This window comes from Anguilla anguilla, chromosome 1 (genome assembly GCF_013347855.1).
Source record: "Anguilla anguilla isolate fAngAng1 chromosome 1, fAngAng1.pri, whole genome shotgun sequence".
In the NCBI taxonomy this organism is placed as follows: domain Eukaryota; kingdom Metazoa; phylum Chordata; class Actinopteri; order Anguilliformes; family Anguillidae; genus Anguilla; species Anguilla anguilla.
In genome coordinates, this window is record NC_049201.1 from 35,075,269 (window position 1) to 35,095,624 (window position 20,356).

At 38.3% G+C, this 20,356-nt stretch overlaps 1 protein-coding gene across 9 annotated transcripts in view; it reads left to right on the forward strand.

Annotated features, from left to right (window-relative positions):
• Positions 1–20,356, forward strand: part of esrrga (estrogen-related receptor gamma a) — a 143,961-nt gene that overhangs the window by 22,614 nt on the left and 100,991 nt on the right. For 6 of the 9 annotated variants that reach the window (XM_035382099.1, XM_035382053.1, XM_035382027.1 and 3 more), the window contains 2 exons: positions 6,761–7,176; positions 17,145–17,273. In XM_035382099.1, the coding sequence (XP_035237990.1) occupies positions 6,761–7,176; positions 17,145–17,273 (545 nt within the window). The remainder of the gene's footprint in view (positions 1–6,760; positions 7,177–17,144; positions 17,274–20,356) is intronic. The other 3 variants (XM_035382063.1, XM_035382037.1, XM_035382081.1) reach the window with 1 other exon arrangement.

Consider the following 20,356-nt stretch of genomic DNA (forward strand, 5'->3'; position numbering starts at 1 on the left):
TTTGATGGGTCATTCTATAGCCTTTGTTTGACAAATTGAGGAAGGGATGTCTCTGTACACTTTTTGTGAAAAATGATGATATTACTTCAGCATTTCCAGCATATTGTGCTGTAAAATGAATGCGACACAATCTCAATCTTAAATAATTTGGCCCACTCACTTGGCCCACCCACTAATTAAGTTCTGCTGCCGCTACTGGCAATATTACTGATGTAACAGAACCATGAGTAGCAGTAACTGCAGCTGCTGTCGCAAAAGCATCACTAGTAAGTGGGCTCATGTGGAAAGAACTAATTGCAATAGTAACAAGTGCAGAAGTACCAGTAATGATTATAACAGTGAGTAGTAATATTGTAGCAATAATGTTGAATTGTAGCAGTATTTGTACTGTCCATTAACAGCAATGTCACCAGTGTCCAGGTGAGCAGTAATAAAGTAGGAAGCTGTATTCTGTGGGGGTGCAGGGCCTGGGGTGATGTTTTAAAGCCCTCTCTTTACTTAGCTGCATCTCACCTGATAAACAGCACACTTATGTGGCTAGCTGCTAAAGGAACATGACCTAAATCATCATGATTCACATCTAGTAGTGAGTCGCAAGTTGTCAAACTCCAAATATTTTCAGCGCGCAAGCTCTTATCGAGCCTGAATCAGACCTACACAGCAGTGTAGGTCTGTGTTCAGCCTTCATATCCGTGAGTAGTAAGGGGTAAAAGAGGCTGCCACAGCCACATTCTCTAGCACTCAAACTTCAGCCACCCTACTTTATGTAAATACATGTGTTAAAGACAGTTCATTATCAGTCATGAGGAAACAACACATTTACAGTTTCCACCTAGTTGTAAAAGTATGGTTTTCCTAAAAAAAACATTTATATTATAAATAAAATATTAACAACCAAGTATAACATTTTGAATCATTCTTATGGATAAAACAATCGGATAGTACACGTGAAGTCAATTTAGCTTCACTCAAAGTTTATTTTGTTATTTCCTCTGTGTTCAGTTTAGCATTAGCATTAGGATTTGAGTGTGTGTGTGATTTAATATAAGGCATAACAATGTCTCTTTGATCACATACCATTGGTAATCCTCCTTGTACATGAGAGGTGTGTGCTTTCATGGGACAGGAAGTAGTTTTGTGTATTTCAGTCAGATTTTAAAATGCAGGTCTCACCCAGTGTCTAAGAGACATTTTTACACCCAGCTGTCCCATTGTATAAATGGGTTTTTGCCATTATCGTATTATTGCAGTGTAATCACAGGTGCTATTTTTCCAGCTCTTCATTGACAGTGAAGTGTATTACTGTCTTCCAACCTAGTAATGTTATAACAATTGATTTCCCTCCATCAGATGTGGATTTAAATGTGTGGGGGTGTTTAATGCATGGAAACAACTAAATTGGCTCTTCACAGCCTGCATGCCCACAAAAACCAGCAAGGCTGCTCAATCTGCAGTGACAATGTAGAATTTCAGAGAGAATTTAACTATTTTTCCTAAATAAAAAAAAAAGAAAAAGAGCTAAGGATTTCAGTTTTTGATGTGACTGTTTTTCATTTTTAATAGAGTAACTGGATTATTGGTGGATTATTCTATTTGTTTTTGTTTAATAAAATAAATGCTACATTTTACTTATGACTGTTATTTTTTGATGTAGTCCCTCTATGTTAATATAATATTTATACTCAAATATGTGTGACAGCATAGTTATATTGGCATTAAGTTTACAATATTGTATAAAAAATATAATCTATTATTGACACATTTAAGTGTGTGTTTTAAAAATAAAATTAAAAGTCCTCTCTGCTGCTCCTTTTCAAGAACCTGACCCAGTAATCTGCTATTTATTTTGCCCCAAAAAGGGATTGAATGGAAATAAAAAGAAAAAAAAAACACTCCAAACTCACTGTTCTGGGATTTGCACCTTGGTTGTCAGAGCACTGAATCACTCAAATGGTCTAATGACACCTTGTCATTGCCAAGTGGTTGTATTTTCTCAAACTGTTTGCCTGTTGATTTGCAATGTCTTGTTTCAGCATATTAAACATAAAGCAGCCAGACAAAGAGAGAAGAAACTAAAATCAGACGGTAATCTCTAGGGTTGCACTCACCTTTGAGTGTGTGTGTGTGTTTGGGTGTGTGTGTGTGTATTTTGCATGCTCAATGAAATTGTTTTCCAGGGAAGCTTTTTTTAAACTTTTGTTTGATAACATCTCTGATGGCAAAACATATACAGTGGTGTACATGTCCTTTTCAGTGAGTTCAGTGGGAGTTTGTAACCAATTCAGCTCCTGTACCAGGGAATACAGTCTTTTTGTGTCTCTTAGCCATTGATTGATCACAACAGTTGTCACCTACCTAGCTAAACTCTCTCTCTCTCTCTCTCTCTCCTTCCTCTCCTGCTTTTCATAGTACCATCAACCCAGGCAGCAAGCCATTAATTTGTAAGAGACATGAGTGATTCATGCGTGTAGATTGTAAAGCTCCTGGCTTCACTCCCACTGACTAATTGAACCTGTGTCCCCTCACTTTCCAACCATGAAGAATAAAAGAAGTACAATTGGATGTTTTCAACATAAGTGGAAGACTTGCTTTCTCTGTGCCACATGCCTTCCTTAATTACAAGCTAGTTACCATGTTACCCAAACCCGATATTGTTTTAATAAAGGACTAACAGCCATTACAAAAAGCAATTCAATAAAATACGCATACACTCTCTTCCTTTTTGCATGACAAATAAGATAATGCTTGAGCTGAATTTTAATATTGAGTAATAATTAGGTCTGCATTTCTTTCATCGGCATGCTGAGAAACACAGTATTTCCACACCCCCCTCCTTCTTTTTCCTACTTGACAATTATTATTTCCATCCATGAGCTCAAACTAAGTTTCAGTGCTTTATACACTAAAATTCACTGTTAATAGCCAACCACAGAATTGAAGCTACCCTGTATGCTGAAAACAGATAAGATCATTACTTTTCAAATAGTCCTTTTTTGTCAGAAAGGCTTTCTTTTCTTCTAAAATATAGGCTTTAGAATTCCATTCCTCTCTGAGCTAATGTGAATTTTACTGCCTCTAATTTTAGATTCAAGTGCAGCACAGAATAAAACCTACCATCTGACAATTGAATTTATAGATAGTTGTGAATATTTCGGGCCTGGATTAATAGAGTCATAGAATTTGAAAGACCACGACAGGGCAAGAGGAAAGAGACAGCTAATAACTTTCAACCAAAGTTATAAAGCATGATGTCTCCTGTAGAGAAAGGACTGTGTTGTAAACTAAACGAACAGTTGCAGTGCTGGTTGCCTCTCTTTTTTGTTCAGTCTTGGGCTGGGCACATCCTTTTCAGTGAGCACTTATTAAATGGTTACCAGTCCAGCTCATGTGCAAGGGAATACAGTCCTCAGACAAGTTTATGTCTCTTGGCCTTTGATAGGATCTCAGTACTCACCTACTTATGCCGAGCTCATGACATTCTTTCTTGTACTCTGTTGCCGATGTACTGGTGCGCACGCTACACAATCAAATGCTGACAAGGTTCACAAATTACAACATCTTTTATGTCTAAGATCACGTCGGAGGTGACTGTCTTTCTTGCTCTATTTTAATGTGGAAATTCATAGTCTACTCTCGGTTTTGCAAGAATGCTTGAAAATATTGGGGCCTCTGGGTCTGCTAAAAATCACAGTCAGAAGAGTCTCAGAACTGCTCATACTTTAACGGCCGTCAATGCCGGGCACAAGCACTGATTTGGCTTCGATCTGGGGTTTTTCTCGCAGATCTCAAAACCTTGTCACTTGTCATTCAAAAACTTGGGCAAAAATAGTGTAGTGTGAGCCTGGCATTAGCAGAACTGCTAAGTAATTGCATTTCTTGTATATTTAGATATATATTTAGTTAAATATGGCCTGTGTATGTACATGTACGTGTGTGAGCAAATGTTTGTGTGGGTGCACATAGCCGCATGTGTGTGTGTGAATCTTTGCTTGGTTTGGGAATAAGAGGGAAACAGCTGAGTTGAGTCACATGTATACACTAAAAAAAATTCTTATTGGATAAACCTACATTTTTTTACTTCAATTTGTTATATCTGTTACTTTTATTTCTTTCACCTCATTTGAATTAACCTAAAAAAAATTGATAAATAAAGCATTTTCTTTCAGGGCTACTATTTTAATGTGTATTGCACCGAGGTGTGTTTCCAACCATTTTTGCAGAAAATGAATCAGCCATTTAAGCACTGCAACCCAACATCTACTTAGTTATGCATCTAAGATGCATTATATGTAAGGCCTTAAATGCAATGTCATCATTGAAAAACTCCATGCATGTCTTTGTTCTGTTTTCATTTTGTTTCTCATTAGTCCTGTTGAACATATTCATCAAGTTATTCCAATACCTAGAGGTGTTTACCATTTGATCATGAATCTCCCTTTATTAAAATTCCTCAAGACTGTTCTACCTTTATTTTCCCTTTGTATCTTCAATCTTTCCATTACTGCTCTCCATTTGTTCTTAAATCTGAACTGTTTTAAATTGTTCACATTTTATATTTTATGCGGCAGATTTTTTTCACAGAACAATAAAATAATCGGATCTCTGGCCCGGGGTCAGCTCTTTCTGAGGCATTATGTTATGCTGGAGCGGCTTCACAATAGTCTAAACTTATGGTGAAGGAAAAAAGCATTGAAATGTGTCTTGAATGGACATAAACCTCCCACATCCCACAAGCCTGACCTCTGAAAGGGCTCACTAAAATAGATGACTGTGTGACCATACCTCACTTCGCCCCCTTCCCCCCACTATACAGGGTTGCAGTGAAGCCCAAATGTGCCATTTTAACTGTTTTATTCCACTGCCGCTCAGAGCTGTTTTGAAATGATAAGGTGGCTGAGGTCTTTAAAAGGGGCTTCTCTCACCTTGCTACAGCTATGGTTTATAGGCCTCAGAAGAGTCTGTCTTTTACAAGCTGACTGGATTTTTAGGGTCCTCATTTAGAAGCGGGCTTCCTTAATTAAAAAACCCTTTGTGTGGTCTTTCAGGCTGTCGTCGTTATTTGTTCCTCTCATCCTGATTTACAATTATCCCCACACACTGTTGGTTTTTGAACTCTTGTGATTTATTCATTTATTTGTAGGGTTTTTTACATACCTTATGCATAGGAAATGAGAAATGAAAGAAAAGAGAAGAGACTTGCAAGGAAAGGACATCTACTTTGATTCTGTGTGCATTCTCTGCACACAGAATGTTTATGTATGGGAGGATGTTGGTCCTCAACATTTCAATAACCAAAATCTTCATGTGTTTAAGTAGCTGTGCCTCTAAATTAAATAGAATTCACAGCGCGTTTCTCCCATACGATAGGAAGGGGTCTGCAGGGTTGTTGACTCAGGAGAGGTTTAATCCTCCCTCTTTGGCCGGGGAGCTTCCTTTAAGACCAACAGGAGATATCTATTAATTACTGCACTAATTAATAAGGCTTTCTCTCAGGAACTGAGGGAAGGAGGGGTTGTGTAAAGGGGTAGGGGGAGGGGTATCAACAAAAAATAGGTTGTTGGTGGTGGGTTGAGGGGGACTAGGCAGGATAAAGAGAGAAAAAGCCACATCCAAGGTAGCCATGTGGCTCTCACCTAGAAGTGTTTTTTGTTGACGGGCTGTCTGCGGGTATGATGAAGCTCTGCCTTGGCCCGGTGCTGATTGCTCTCATGTAGAACAAGTAGATATTGACTAGCGAATGAATGATGACCGCTACTGCAGCCCTTTTCTCCTCACTCTCCCTCTCTTGTTGGAGCCTTTTTTGGGTCTCATGCTTATTCCACAGATAGACCTACAAACTGTTTTTTGTACACAATTTGTAACACGGATTATGGTTGATAATATATACTGAAAGCAACATTTTTAAGTACATTTTTAAACTGCCATAATCATAATAGTTATGGAAGTTAATTAGATTTGCATTTAAAAATGTTTTTTTGATAGTTCTATTTAGGTTCGTTTGTTTTTATAGATGGGTATTTTTTTTTTTTCTCTTTTTTCAGTACTCTGTTTTTTAAAATACAGAAATGATACAAAAATATAATGGGCTGCGGTAACAATGCAAAATGCTAGTGTTTCGTGTTTTACATCATTTGAAATTCGTTTGACATATATTTATGATTGTCAAGTGAATGCTGTCCTCCACCTCACAGCCACATGAGTACACAAAAATACACTCAGCCACCAGGGACACCAGTATCGTGGCTTTTACATGCCATGGCTCAAGCTTTTCCATATAATCATGAACATGCTACAATACTTTATTTCTGAATTCTCGGCCTGGTCATCATTTAGCTCCCTTCCTTTGCGGCAAGAACAGTGTTTTTTTCATGGCCAGGGCAGTGGGCTGGAGCAGCACTGGATGGACAGTGAGGCATCATGAAGTGCCAGGCCTCAGGCTTCCCTCTGATGAGGCTGTCTGTCAGCTGTGACTGAGAGACCTGGGAGCAGATGTACATGAGACAGTGCTTCCACCCCTACATCCTCCTTGCCTCTCACAAGCCATCACACTAGTGACAGGTCATGAGATTCATCATCAATAAAGAGTCTTTGAATATCAAACAAATGGGTGCACAGATGTGCAAGAGCTCATATTTGTACTTTTGACACAGCCACACCATGATGTGTCTCCTTCAGATCGCAACCCCGATAAAAAAAAGCGCTGATTAAAAAGGCTAGCTTTTCTGAATGTCACATAATGTTCCTTCTTTTGTCCCCGCAGGCTCCTCTGCAGAATGTCAAGCAAGGACCGTCACACTGAGTCGAGTTGCCCCTCCTACATCAAGACTGAGCCCTCCAGCCCTGCTTCCCTCGCCGACAGCATCAACCACCACAGCCCTGGTGGCTCATCGGATGCCAGCGGCAGCTATAGCTCCACCATGAACGGGCACCAGAACGGCCTGGACTCCCCCACGCTCTATGGCCCAGCAAGTGGGCTGGGACCCAATGGCACTGCCTCTAAGCGCTACGAAGACTGCTCCAGCACCATTGGCGAGGACTCGCAGATCAAGTGCGAATACATGCTCAACTCCATGCCCAAGCGCCTGTGCCTTGTTTGCGGTGACATAGCATCCGGCTACCACTATGGCGTGGCATCCTGCGAGGCCTGCAAAGCCTTCTTCAAGAGGACCATCCAAGGTTGGCTATTATACTCCTCTGGCCCTGGTCTGGTTTGGTTATTTGTCTGGCATCGAGTAACAGTCACCCTTTACTCCAAAACAATATATATATCATATGAAAGTATACAATCCAAAAATGAAAGGAATCTTTACAATGTTTTAAAATATTCTGTGCAAAGTTATCAATTATTGCTGCTTGAATGTATCATTTTAATACATACTGTAGAGCACTTGTTGCAATTTTATGAATGCTTTTGAATTCATTATTGAATAATACGTGTGATATCATGGTCAAATGAAAGCCCTCTTGTTTGTCAACACGTTACCAAGGGGGCAAAAATTGATTATTGGTGTTTAGCTTATTGTGTTCCATTAGCCAATGAAACTCAGATTAATAATAATAATTTAAAAAAAAAATCCAGATAGAATTTGACTTCCAGTCTATTAAGATGTTTAAGATTTAGGGGAATGGGTGGGGATTCTCTACAGCTTGCAGTATCCTACTTTGGACAGACATGTCCAGAGTGTCCAAGTTGGAATGGTGGTTTGAGAGTAAGGGGGGTGGGGGGGGGGGGGGGGGGGGGGGGTGTGGGGGGCGGGGGTTGCAGCGGATGTGGGGGACCTGTCAACAGCATAGGCAGAGCATCCACATTGAGGCTCTGGCAGCTGACAGCTTGGTGGCACTACTCCAATGTCACCTGACAACCTGCATCTATCACTCTCCAATTGAGCCACTCAGGTCTACACGAGGACAGATAGACAGAAAGAGGTAGAAAGAAAGAGAAACAAAGAAAGAGAGAGTGATGGAGAGGACAATGTGTAAAAAGGAATTCAAATTTTTCCAGTCATTGTTACATCCTTTCAATTGAGTATTACACTGTATTATGCCAGAAGTTGGTTAAATACTCAATTCTGATTAGCTGAGAGGGAGGTGATTAATTTTCTATACCCTGTGTGGAGAAACAGTAAAACGCAAGGCGTTGAAGAATCTCCAGAAAAAGTGTCCGTATTATCTTCCAGATTAATATACAAGTTGACCCAACATACAATTTGATTAAAACATTGTCAATTTACAACTTAGGATAATGGCAAAAAGTTAACAACAACATAGCACTACAACAGTTTGACTGAGTTTTGCATTTCTTTTTTTATTATGAGTTTTTACAAACTGCATTCTTATTTTGGCTGAGCCGGTCCCCATAAGTGCAGATCTGTGATCAGATTTTGTACCAACCATCCTATCTTTAGCCATTATAAGGTAATCGTGATCCTGAATCTACACAGACAGATCTGCTGCTGGGAAAAAATCACCCAGCAGCACCTATTTGACCCTGGCATGCAACTGTAGATGAGTTGGCTAATCAGACAATAACAACCAAAGACCCACTTACTGTAAGCTATGCTAGCTACTGCAGTCTTTACGACAAGGAGAGTTCCAATGTCACAGAAGCACTACGCAACTCAAATACCAACTGCAAGCTAAACACTTTAGTAAGAGTGCTAGCGACAGCGCCATGAACTGAGACCGTGTACAATTTCAGAATGTAAAAATCATGACAAACCTGTCAGTCAGGCTTCATTATTTGTTACGGATTGCTATAGTGACAGGCCTGGATTAGGTGGACGTTCTGCAGGTAGCATGTGCCGACCTAACATACACATTACCCTTATATGGTCCAGTTGTTTAACAATAGCCTAAATATGAAAACAGCTGAATTGATACTCTTTAAATGTAACGGTGTACACTAATTGCATATCATTGCAGTGGTAATCGAAACACACCGGACCACTGATAATGTTAACAGACTAATTTGACTGAGCAACTGGCTTAAAGAAAAGAAACAGGCAGAGGTAGTCACCTTGTGGCTCACATTTCTGAAGCAATGGGGACAATGAAGTGCCTCTGTTCACTTTTAATGAAGTGATTTTTTTTTCAATAAAATTCAACCTAAATATTACTTTCATTGTGCTCTATCACTGCATTGCAGTGCAATATCTAGACTATTTTAGGAAGATTGCGTGCATTGTCTTTCACAGTTCTTTATGATTTGCTTCAAGAATAATGAGAGTCAAATTGTAAGTCAAAGCGTAAGAAGGCCAAATGAATTTCATTAAAAGCTGCCAATTTAATTTAAAATTTTATTTTGATGTTGTGATGTTGTGACTGAGCTGCAAAACACTGAAAGGTGGGGAGGCATATTATAAAAAAGATCTTAATCATCATATGTTTGTGCATGCATTACTTCCGGTCCATCCTATTCTAATGTTAACGCTAATATAATGCTGAAACAAATGTAATTCCAAAGTGTGATTAAATCTGTGATTAATCACAATTATCTATCGAAATTGTGAGATTAATTGTGATTGAGAAATATAATCGACTGACAACAGTAATGTATTTTCAGTATATGTAATTTGAAAGTATTTACATCCGTATTGGGAGATCCGTGTAGGAAATACAGCCCTTTTATACATAGTCCCCCCACTTTAGGAGATCAAAAATGAATGGACAGTTGGCTGCTGAACTGTTTCTCGGCCATCTGTGTGTTATGGATATATATATATATATTGATCTTTGGTATATATGGAATGAACATTGATATTTATTGAATGAACATTGATATATATAGAATGAACATTGATATATATGGAATGAACATTGATATATATTGAATGAACATTGATATATATGGAATGAACATTGATATATATTGATTTAACATTGATATGGAATGAACATTTGATAGATAATTATGAGGGGCCAAACAGGAAATATTTAATGAAGTCTGATATATATATGCATTATTTTGATATATATACATTGAAACTGATATATATATACTTCTTTCTTGATATATATACATTGAACTGTGATATATATACATCATTTCTTGATATATATACATCAAAACCGATATATATATATATACATTGTTTTTGATATTTATACATTTAAAATGATAAATATACATCATATTTGATATTTATACATCAAAACTGATATATATATACATCATTTCTGATATATATACATTGAAAACAATATATATATATATATACATAATTTCTGATATATATACATTGAAACCGATATATATATATATCATTCGGAACAGGCATATATTTGGGCATCCCATTGGGTCTTTATTAAGACATAATCAGTGCAATCCAAATTAATTTTTAATTGGATTGAGACTGAAAATTAAATTATTATATTCTGTAAGAATTTTGATGTGAATATAACAAGTGAGACAGTGAAATGTCGCTAGCTCTCCGATTTTAATACAGGCACATATTTGGTCTGCTTATTATGGGTCTTCCTGGGGTTTGCCCAGGTTTGTTCATGTGAGCCGTGCTGTTTCTGAACGAACTTCTCTTTTAATTTCAGCTACTGTATGCTTTGTGGTGAACGTGCTTCGCCCTTATTTTTTAATGGTACGCAATGGCTGACAGAGCCAGATAACTTGTCCAAACACTGTTAGACAGTGGCACATTTATTGAAACACTTGCAAACGCATGTGGTAGACCTGACACTACAAATTACAGCTATGCCCAAACATGCCGCCAAACCACTGAGGATGAACGGCACTGAAGTTGGCTCCCGATTCGCAGCTCCCGATTCTAAATTTCCGGTCCACCTTAAATCGGTTGCGTTATATGATTGGACGGTTTCGCGGTCTTCCTTACGTATTTGCAAAGGTTATAATTTGCTATAATTTGTTCATTGATTAAAAATCAAATTAATTACATGATATGCTGATTAATTAATCCAATTAATCGCAATTAATTGCATATATCAACATTTGCTTGGAAAAGCCCCCAAATTAAGATATTTCAACTCAAAAACATTACATTATTGTGGCACATGAGTAAAGCATTGACATATTAAAAGGGGGCAATAAATTGTTTTATTTCCAATCATTTTTCCAAATATATGTCTTTTTATCTTTGAACATAAGCCTATCACTCAGCCTAAAATGTGGCCATAACAGTTTTATTAAATTAGTTAACATAAGCTTATCACTTAAGCACCAATGTGGCCATAACAGTCTTCTTAACTATTTAACATACTATTTACATGCACAACTAAAGGCCAGTTCAGATCAATGATTCGCAACGAGACTAAACGGTTTTAGAATGTTGCAGTGACCGGTTGGAATTGTGCGATGCACGGTGTCAGAGGGGTGCGTTCGTAAATTCACTCCGGTGGGGTCAGTGGACCCCGAGTGCTCTCTTGTCGTTTAGAAATTAGCGCTGGTCTCAGAGGCTCAGAGCCACACCGACTGCTCCAGCTGAAGGGCCAGTTTGTCAGAGTGTCTGACCCAAGCGGCCAAAACCAGACTTCGTTTTTGAAGCTCATTTCCTGGTGTTGTAGTTCCTGGTTGCTCACTAGCGCCACTACGGATGGCTCCAGTATAGGTGTTTTCATATCCGGTTTCCATGTAAGTCTACGGTACAAATGCGATCAAAATACAAAGTCAATAATTTTTTCTCACAAGAACAAATAGTCATAATAGGTGTATTTTATTAGTCTTATAACTGTCCATGGGTCGATTTCATGATTTATTGCGTCATTTGGGCACAGTGCCAATATTTGTTCTGGACCAATGAGGTACAGCTTGCGTCACTTCCGGATTACTGCGGAGGACTGAGCTACAGTAGGGGCTACAATCTGTGGTCACTGGGGTGGGAGGTGGCGTCTCTTGGCCTTGACATTGCGGCTCCGACCACGGTCCACCTGTGCGAAGTCAGAAAATGCAGGCATCCCATTTTGTAGTGGTTTCATTATAGCGTGTGCTATTTACAGCTGCACTAGACGACCATAAAATAATCCTCCTCTGAAGTTTTGCGGTAGCCGAGTCATTTTTACTATTTCCTTTAGCCCACCAAACAATTACTTGGCAGAAAGCGTAATCAGCTAACGCTTATTTGCTATATGTGGTAGTCCAGTAGCCTATGCTAAAACAGTTCGCAACTTCGGCTACCAAGCCATTTGACTAGCTAGCTAACCGGCAAATATTCCATCTGTCAAACGTGTTTGACGGCTTGTCAGTCGTGTACATTCCGTAAATGTCTATCTGGGCTATGCTACACGAATGTGACAAAGCTAGAAGCTAGCAAGAAAATAATAATAATTAGAAATTCAATGTACATTATTTTTGTCTTTATGCAACAGGTGGAAAACTTGCTCTTCAAAGTGCGTTGTCATATTTACACGCCTGTAAATCAGTTATCAAAATACTTGGTAGATTTGTTAATCACCGCTGACAGTGTTAATTTTTATTCGGTAAAAAGTGACTTGCGAACGATCGGTCAGCTAGCGTCACCCAGCAAGTAAACACCACAAACGGCGATGGAGTAGTAGCAGTTAATGGCTCATTAACTGACTGTGGCGAAAACCTACGACGATAACTTGCTTGGTTAACAGCAGGTCTACCTTTTCTAATTTTGACTAGGCTAATTTTCTATATGAAAATTAGCCTAGTCAAATCACCAGTAGTCTACACATCTCTGATTGATTGACCATCAGTGCAGTCGATGTTCCCCTGTAGTTCATATTGCTAATGCGTGAGCTAACCACGGATAGCTTACCTAGCTCACTGGCAAGCTGATATGCTAGCTAAGCATATTCGTTTTGCCAAGAAACATAAATTGAAGATAACTGAACATAATTGTATTATTAATGTCATACATATAACGTGATTACATGACACAGTACAGTCACGGATGGAAATTAAACTCCGTAAACATTTGATCATATATTTTAAAACATAACGGCAGACAGTCAGCTAGCCTCAAGTTCGTTCTGCAATCGTTCGTTCAGGTTGATGGGCTTTTCCGCACCGGACTGTCAATCACATTGTAAAAATCACAAGACCGCTTAACTCTATGGTTTTGGCTCCAAATCGAGAACATGGCCGCGCCCGCCATTGAGCTTCAAAACGTGTTTTACAGACCCACGGAGAGTCAATGGGTGACGTCACAGTAGCTTTGTCCATATTTTTTACAGTCTCTGGTCTGACCCCCATAATGGCTGACAGTGTGGCAAAATGCGACGGTTGGGTTTTTTGGAAATATAGGTAGTGTTATTGAACACGCAGCAACTAACAGTAACATCGGTACATCAATTAATTAACATAAACATTCAGACATTATATGTGTTAATTCGCGTTTTTCTTTTACACGTTATTTTATAATCAATTACTTAATCAAAATTAATGCGTTAATTTGACAGCCCTAATATATATATATATATATATATATATATATATATATATATATATATATATATATAATGCCTCAGTAAGGTGTTGGACCACCATGAGCCACCAGAACAACTTCAATATGCCTTGGCATAGATTCTACAAGTTTCTACTGGAAGGATAGAAGACCATTCTTCTCTCATTTGGTGTTTTGATGATGGTGGCGGACAGCGCTGTCTAACACGTCGGTTCAAAATCCACGATAGGTATTTTTATACATGCCACAGAGCATGATATGATGTTAATTGCTTAATTGTATCATGCAATGCACCTGTATGGAAGCATCTGAATTTGTTATGTTTCTCTACTTATTTAATCTGGTTTTTCCTTTAATTTGTCACCCGTCTTTATATCTGCTCAGGGAATTAAAATAATGAGAAATTTCCCGGAAATTAATATGTACCCAGTGTGCAGTTTAAATGTCTGCTATATCCAACCAAACTTTTTCCATAACTTAATGTCTTTGAAATGACATCACACTTTTCTGGCACCTATTTTGAAAAGATGTATTATGTGACCTCTATGTATTCATAGAGGTCACATAAGTCTGTCAAAGGTGAATTGTTTCTCAAAGCTGACTAAGACTTTTTAACAAAATATTCCCTCTCCAGTTTATCATACCCCCATGTGAATTGACCATCAGTCCAGAACACATTTCTCCCCATGCAGACGTCAGTTCCACCCAATATGCAGACCCAAAGGGATCGTGGAGATTACCTTACTAATGAATATTGGACCCCTGTTTCATAGACATGCATTCTTTAAATACTGTTTCCTGTTGAATTAGCAGCCGTGAGTCTCCCCACACTCACACTAATCTGCTTTTTAATGAGGAAACATCAGTTCACAGAAGAGAAGTCAATATAAATCAGTGTTTACAAAGTCTGATTAACTCTGAAATATTTCATCAGTGTGGAGGTCCCAGAAGGGCTCTACATTAATTGCATGAGCCTGAACAGTTTTCAGGGGTCTTCACTTGTGAAGTATTTGATCCACCAATCCTGTCCATCCCTCAAATGTCAACGTATGCAGCTTGAGAGCACCAAAGCCCCCCACTAAAAACCACCCATGCACCCAATTTTGCTGGTGAAGGAGACATGTAAATTCAAAGCCTTCATGTGTGCTGATCTGCTTCACAGTATGAGTACTGTGTTCCATAACAAATGTGCATATAATAATAATAATAATTATTATTATTATTATTATTATTATTATTATTATTATTATTATGATTATAATAACTTATATAATTTATTATATAATTTAAAACTGCTTTTAAAGTGTAATTAATCAACAGGACTTTTGGAAGTTTTACTATTTGGCCACATGAAACCTCAAGAAGGGCACTATAAAAATGAAATAGTGGCTTTCCCACCTGCTTCAGTCAAAGCTTAAAGGTTGCAATAAACACTTTTAGATTTTTGTGACCTGTTCAGCAAACAAGGACAGGGGGGGCATGTATCCTGCACCCATTAACATTCATACCCGTAAGACATGTCATATGTAAACCATTCCTCATCACTAGCTCGGTTAGAGCCAGTTAGAGCAGTAACCTTACACTACCAGACAAAAGTAGCACAAACTAGGCTTTGCCATTGTATAGTTAATCCAGAAGAACATTCAATATGTAATAATGATGTAACGCTGAGCTACTGTACACTAACATTAGACTCTATTGCAGTCTCAAACTCTGGACATTACACCCGAATAAAGAAAGTAATTGATTCCCATGTCTAAACTTCAAAGCTATTTAAGTGTCACTAGCTAATGGTCCTTACCAATTCATCACATTCTGCTTACCAGGCACTTACCAGGCACTGAAAATACTAATTGTATTGTAATATTGCAATGCCCGCGGGCTCCAGAAATAAAAACCCATTTCTTGTAGGTCTCTTCGTTTTTGTGAAAAAAAGGCTTTCTCCACATCCAGAGAAGGGGCATAGATTAGGCATTTACACGCACAAAAGTGGAAAGAGCATCATTTATATATTACATGTAGAAAAGTTTTGTTTGTACTTAATATTTGTTTTATGTAACTAACTCCCAGTTAACCCCACTGAAAACCCAACTGAAAAAACTTTCGTTTGGCCAAGGGGCAAGCCAATTTCTGCATTGGCGTTTATACGTATTTTTTATTTATTTATTTTTTTGCAAGAATCATTTAAAAATGTTTCTCGGTTGTTTGTGGATACAAAAAAGTATTAAAACAACTCATCAGCAAATAATTCACAGATTGCAGTTTCCTGAACCTTTATAAAGAATGACGGTACTCTCAGTGTAGGACAGTGCATGCAGCCAAAAAATTTTAAAAAATAAATGCCTGGGCTCTTCAAAGAGACTAACTAAACACTGGAGCCCTCGCATAGAATAAACCTAAAACATGTTTGTTATATAAGACTGACATTTCCAGTTGGTGTCTTAGGGAACTGTAACCTTCATTACCCCAGTTAAAATCCAGTTATACTGCATATGTGAGCTACAAGATGTATAGGCTGTAAAATTATGAGCATGGATGTTGGTCTTGATGAAGGCAAATATAAACAATGGGATTCCTGTAAAATAAAAAGGAATGTGCATACTGGTTCACTTTTTTTATTATACTTAGCTAATATTTGTTTTTGTAAAACAAACAACAGAGAACCATTCTCTAGAAGTTTGGTTTCACCATCTACCCTAGTCATCATGTGAGAAGGAATTCATTATTGGGTAAAGTAACATTTAGTCCTGCACTAATACATTATAAACTGAAAGTTCAGCTGGACTTCACACAAGGGTATCACATATGACCCTCGCACAAGTCGCCATATGGACCACGATCCTACGACTGGTTGTCTCTCAATGACCCTCTAGGTGCCCGATAAGCAGTGAACCAGGAAGGGAACTGTCTGTTAGTCTGGGCCACTGTTTCTCCTGGATTTTTCTCTGTCAGCCTCTATGATCAGTATGATAATTTATGTGACTGCCAAACTCACTAAATTCTGTTGACGAAGAAAAACTAACCTGTGCTTTTAATTTTCATTCAATTAGAATGCATGCTGATTCAAATGCTGTTGTATCCAGGCCAGTGTGTCCAACAAAGATTACTTACTTGGAGAAATTGATTTTGGTGACAGGTTTTATTCTTTAAGTGCAGTGAACAGTAACACATGAAAAAACAAGCAGCATGTGCTACATATTCAGATTCTCATCATGGGTATACATTTTTCCTGTTGTCTAACTCCTTAATGTGTGACACAGTTTAAAAGCTAAAATGTGTTCATGCTTCATGCTATTGTAATTTTTTGTTTTATTTAAAAAGCAAGCTAATATGCTATTCTTACTTTAAGAATTAAGGAAATTATGCGGTTAATCACACCAGAACATAATCACACCAAAACACAAAAGAAATTTACATTTAATGTTGAAAAATAAACAGAAATATTATGTGTTTTTCCGATGAAGTAGTTAGAAATACTTCAGATCCAACCAGAAGGCCAATTTAATTATTTGCGTAACCAGCTAACGACTACATTTATTTTACATTATTTTCCTGTCATTTATTTCTTGTTATATGAATGGTCTCCATTTTAGCCCCAAGAATGAATGTCACAATGAAAAATATCACAGAAAAATATCAATGATTGTACAGTATGAAAAGTCACCTGGTAGTGACACAATGTAGATCATATTGCCACCCAGCTTCCCCAAGCAATTATGAAACACTTTCTTTTCCTTCTCTCTACATGCCTTGCCACAGGAAACATCGAGTACAGCTGCCCAGCCACCAATGAATGTGAGATCACCAAGCGTAGACGCAAGTCATGCCAGGCCTGCCGCTTTATGAAGTGTCTAACAGTGGGCATGATGCGGGAAGGTAAGAGAAGCATCACTCTGTTTTCTTGTTTCTTTTCATTTAATTACTTTTTTGCTATTCCCTAGTACACGTGAATGATGAAAAAAGTAAGAGGAGGAAAGTCAAAATTGATCTTGGTGGCAGTCTAGGGCACCTGGCCACTGGCTCCACTCAAGGCTGCCCAATAGTCTATGAGATGTTGGTCTGGTTTTTACGGTTGGTCAGTTGGTCAAGGTCTCCCCTTATTTCCTCTTTTCTACCTTTTCTGCTTTTCTGAATGTCACTTTCATATACATATAACCAGAAGAACCCAGCCACCAGCAAAGGAGCTGAATGAAGACCTCACCAGTCAGGTCAATTTATATGAAAACATCACAGTAGGAGTCAAACCACGAGAAAAAATACCCCACTTGTCATATCCAATATGTCTGTTCAGAATTTGTGTGAGTGCGTGAGTGAGTGAGTGTGAGCTAGTGTATGTGAGCATGTTTGCAGATGATACAAAACTGGGAGGTCCAGCTAATAGTTTGTAATCTACTAAAGTAATCAAAGAAGATTTAAATAAAATCCAGAAGTGGGTGGAAACCTGGCAAATTAAATTTAATATAGCCAAATGTAAACTTCCAGCAGGATTACGTTATGGGAGGGACAAAATTTGAATTTGAAAAAGACTTGGGAGTTCTGGTTGATCAAAGCCTTTCAGGTTCTAGGCACTGTGCTGTAGCAATAAAAAAAATGTTTTTAAAAAGACCAACAGGATGAGATATACCCAAAAATATTCAATATAAATCCAAGGAAGTTATACTTATCAAATACAATACAATTTGTCAGACCAAACTTGGAGTATTGTGTACAGTTCTGGGGACCGTACTACAAAAAAGATATAGAGGCTCTGGAAAAGGTTCAAAGAAGAGTAACCAAATTGATTCCTGGTGTGAAAGATAAAAGCTATGAGGAAAGACTTAAAATACTTAATCTCTTCAATCTGAGTAAAAGGAGACTCGGGTGATTTTAGTGAGGCTTTTAAATTCATAAAGGGGATCAACAAAGTGAACTACAAGAGATTATCCAGGTTGAGTTGTGTTAGTAGAGTGAGAGGACATACATGGAAATTAGCAAAAGGTCAATTCTGTACAGACATTAGGAAGAATGTTTTAATGCAGATAGTAGTCAAGGTGTGGAATAGTGTGTTTCATTCCACAAACATTACAGGATGAGCATTAGTTTGTCCCGGTCTTGTTCTCCAGTGTACTTTTACCTATGTGTTGTGAGATTTGTCTATACACCGGTTCAGGGTGACAGGTACATAACTGATAAAGAGAGAGCTGGTTTGAGAAAGGACTGAAGGATGTTTCACAGTGTTTGATATGGCATGTTTTCCCATGAGCTCCCAGACAAATAGCAGCCTTTTGTTCTTCCTCCTAGCCACCCATACACACATATATCAAAATGGCAGTGCCATTTGTTGTAAAGTGCTTGAATTTAATATAGTGGTCCCACTCTACATATGAATAAGGGTCATTTGGTAAATTTATTCATAAATTGTCTTATTTTTTTATCATGTACTCTCAAAGAAATACAATAAAGGCTTGCTCACAAATACAGTTCTACTGCATGGCTATTAGCAATAATAATTTGCATACATTTGCTGTTACTTTATACGGTTCGAACATATTCCAAAGACAAAGTTTAGGGTAGTGCTCTGGTCTTCTGAACGGAATATAAAGATTCCAGACGTCATTGTTGTCAGAGTATTTCTGTACATCTCAGCCAGCATCAATTGGGCAAATGGCTGAATTCTAATGTGAGATAACTTGGCTTGTCATTTTCAGGAATTATTTCCTAGTGGGAGTGGAGGTGGGGGTATTTGCACTGGAGGGTAGGAGATGGGCTGTCAGTTAGTGGAGGGGTTGCTGTAGGGGTAGATCTGCTTTGGATCAGAGTTGTCACTGCAGGGAGAAGGGATGTGGGGAAGATCTCTGTAATCCAGATGATACAGGCTGCCCCCCTAAACTTAAATCACACAGCTAAGGGGATACCCCAATGGTACCCACTGACTGCACACAGGATCATATCAGCTCTCCTATCTCAGAATGGACTGAACAGGTTGGAGGATGGGGGAGGGGTCTCAAAACACATCCCTCTATGGTGACAAATCCTGTTCCTGCCACATAACTAGAAACATAACCTTGGCTCCACTAGCAAATGATTGCTTCAAATCCCTTCAAATAACCATTTTCCTTCAAACACTACAGTCTCTGTGCTGTTTTAATGGCAGGCTTATGACAGGACAGGATTGGAGGGCTAGAGAGGACTGGAGAGGGGAGGAGGCACAAAAGAAGGAAAGAGAAGGGAATGGGATTGGGCCAGTAAGCAATCCTACTCTTGTGGGGGAGCACAGGTAGCCTGGGCCACTGCCATAGCACCTCACTCCTATTTATATATTTATGTACATGTAGTACATTCACAAATGCTTCACAAACACACACATATACACACACACATGTGCATACATGTACACACTTCCTCAAATGCACAACTACACCCACATATAGGAAATTGATGTTTCCCATTTTTACTGAGCCACTGGTATTCTGCCTGACCCAGGGAAAGTTGCTACATGTCCTCGTACCGCAAGCCACCCAACTGTAAAATTACATCCTGTGACAGGACCAGAATCAGAGCAAACAGCTGCACCACAGTTAGAACTTTTTACAGGTAACTAAGCTAGGGACAAACATCCATGAGTTTGTGTCGATGTAATAAAAAAGAATGTAATATTGAATAGCACAGGTTTGAATGGGATGATTTTGACTATGAAAGTGCATCTAGAGACTTTTGTAGTGTTAAGTGAACAGAATGACCTATATGAGATGTGATGTATTGGACAAATTATTGGATAATTATTAGGCTTAAATTGGGGTTAATTGATGGAACCTCCTTTAAAAAATATTATTTCTGGTTAAATATTAAGTGTAGCTGTCTTGGTTACAGTGGCTCTCAATGTACTCCAACAACCCATCTTTCACATTCACTTAGGTTAATTGTTTAAGGCATTCTGGCCATAATTATGGGCAACCAGTCCTGTCCAGAATTTTGAATAG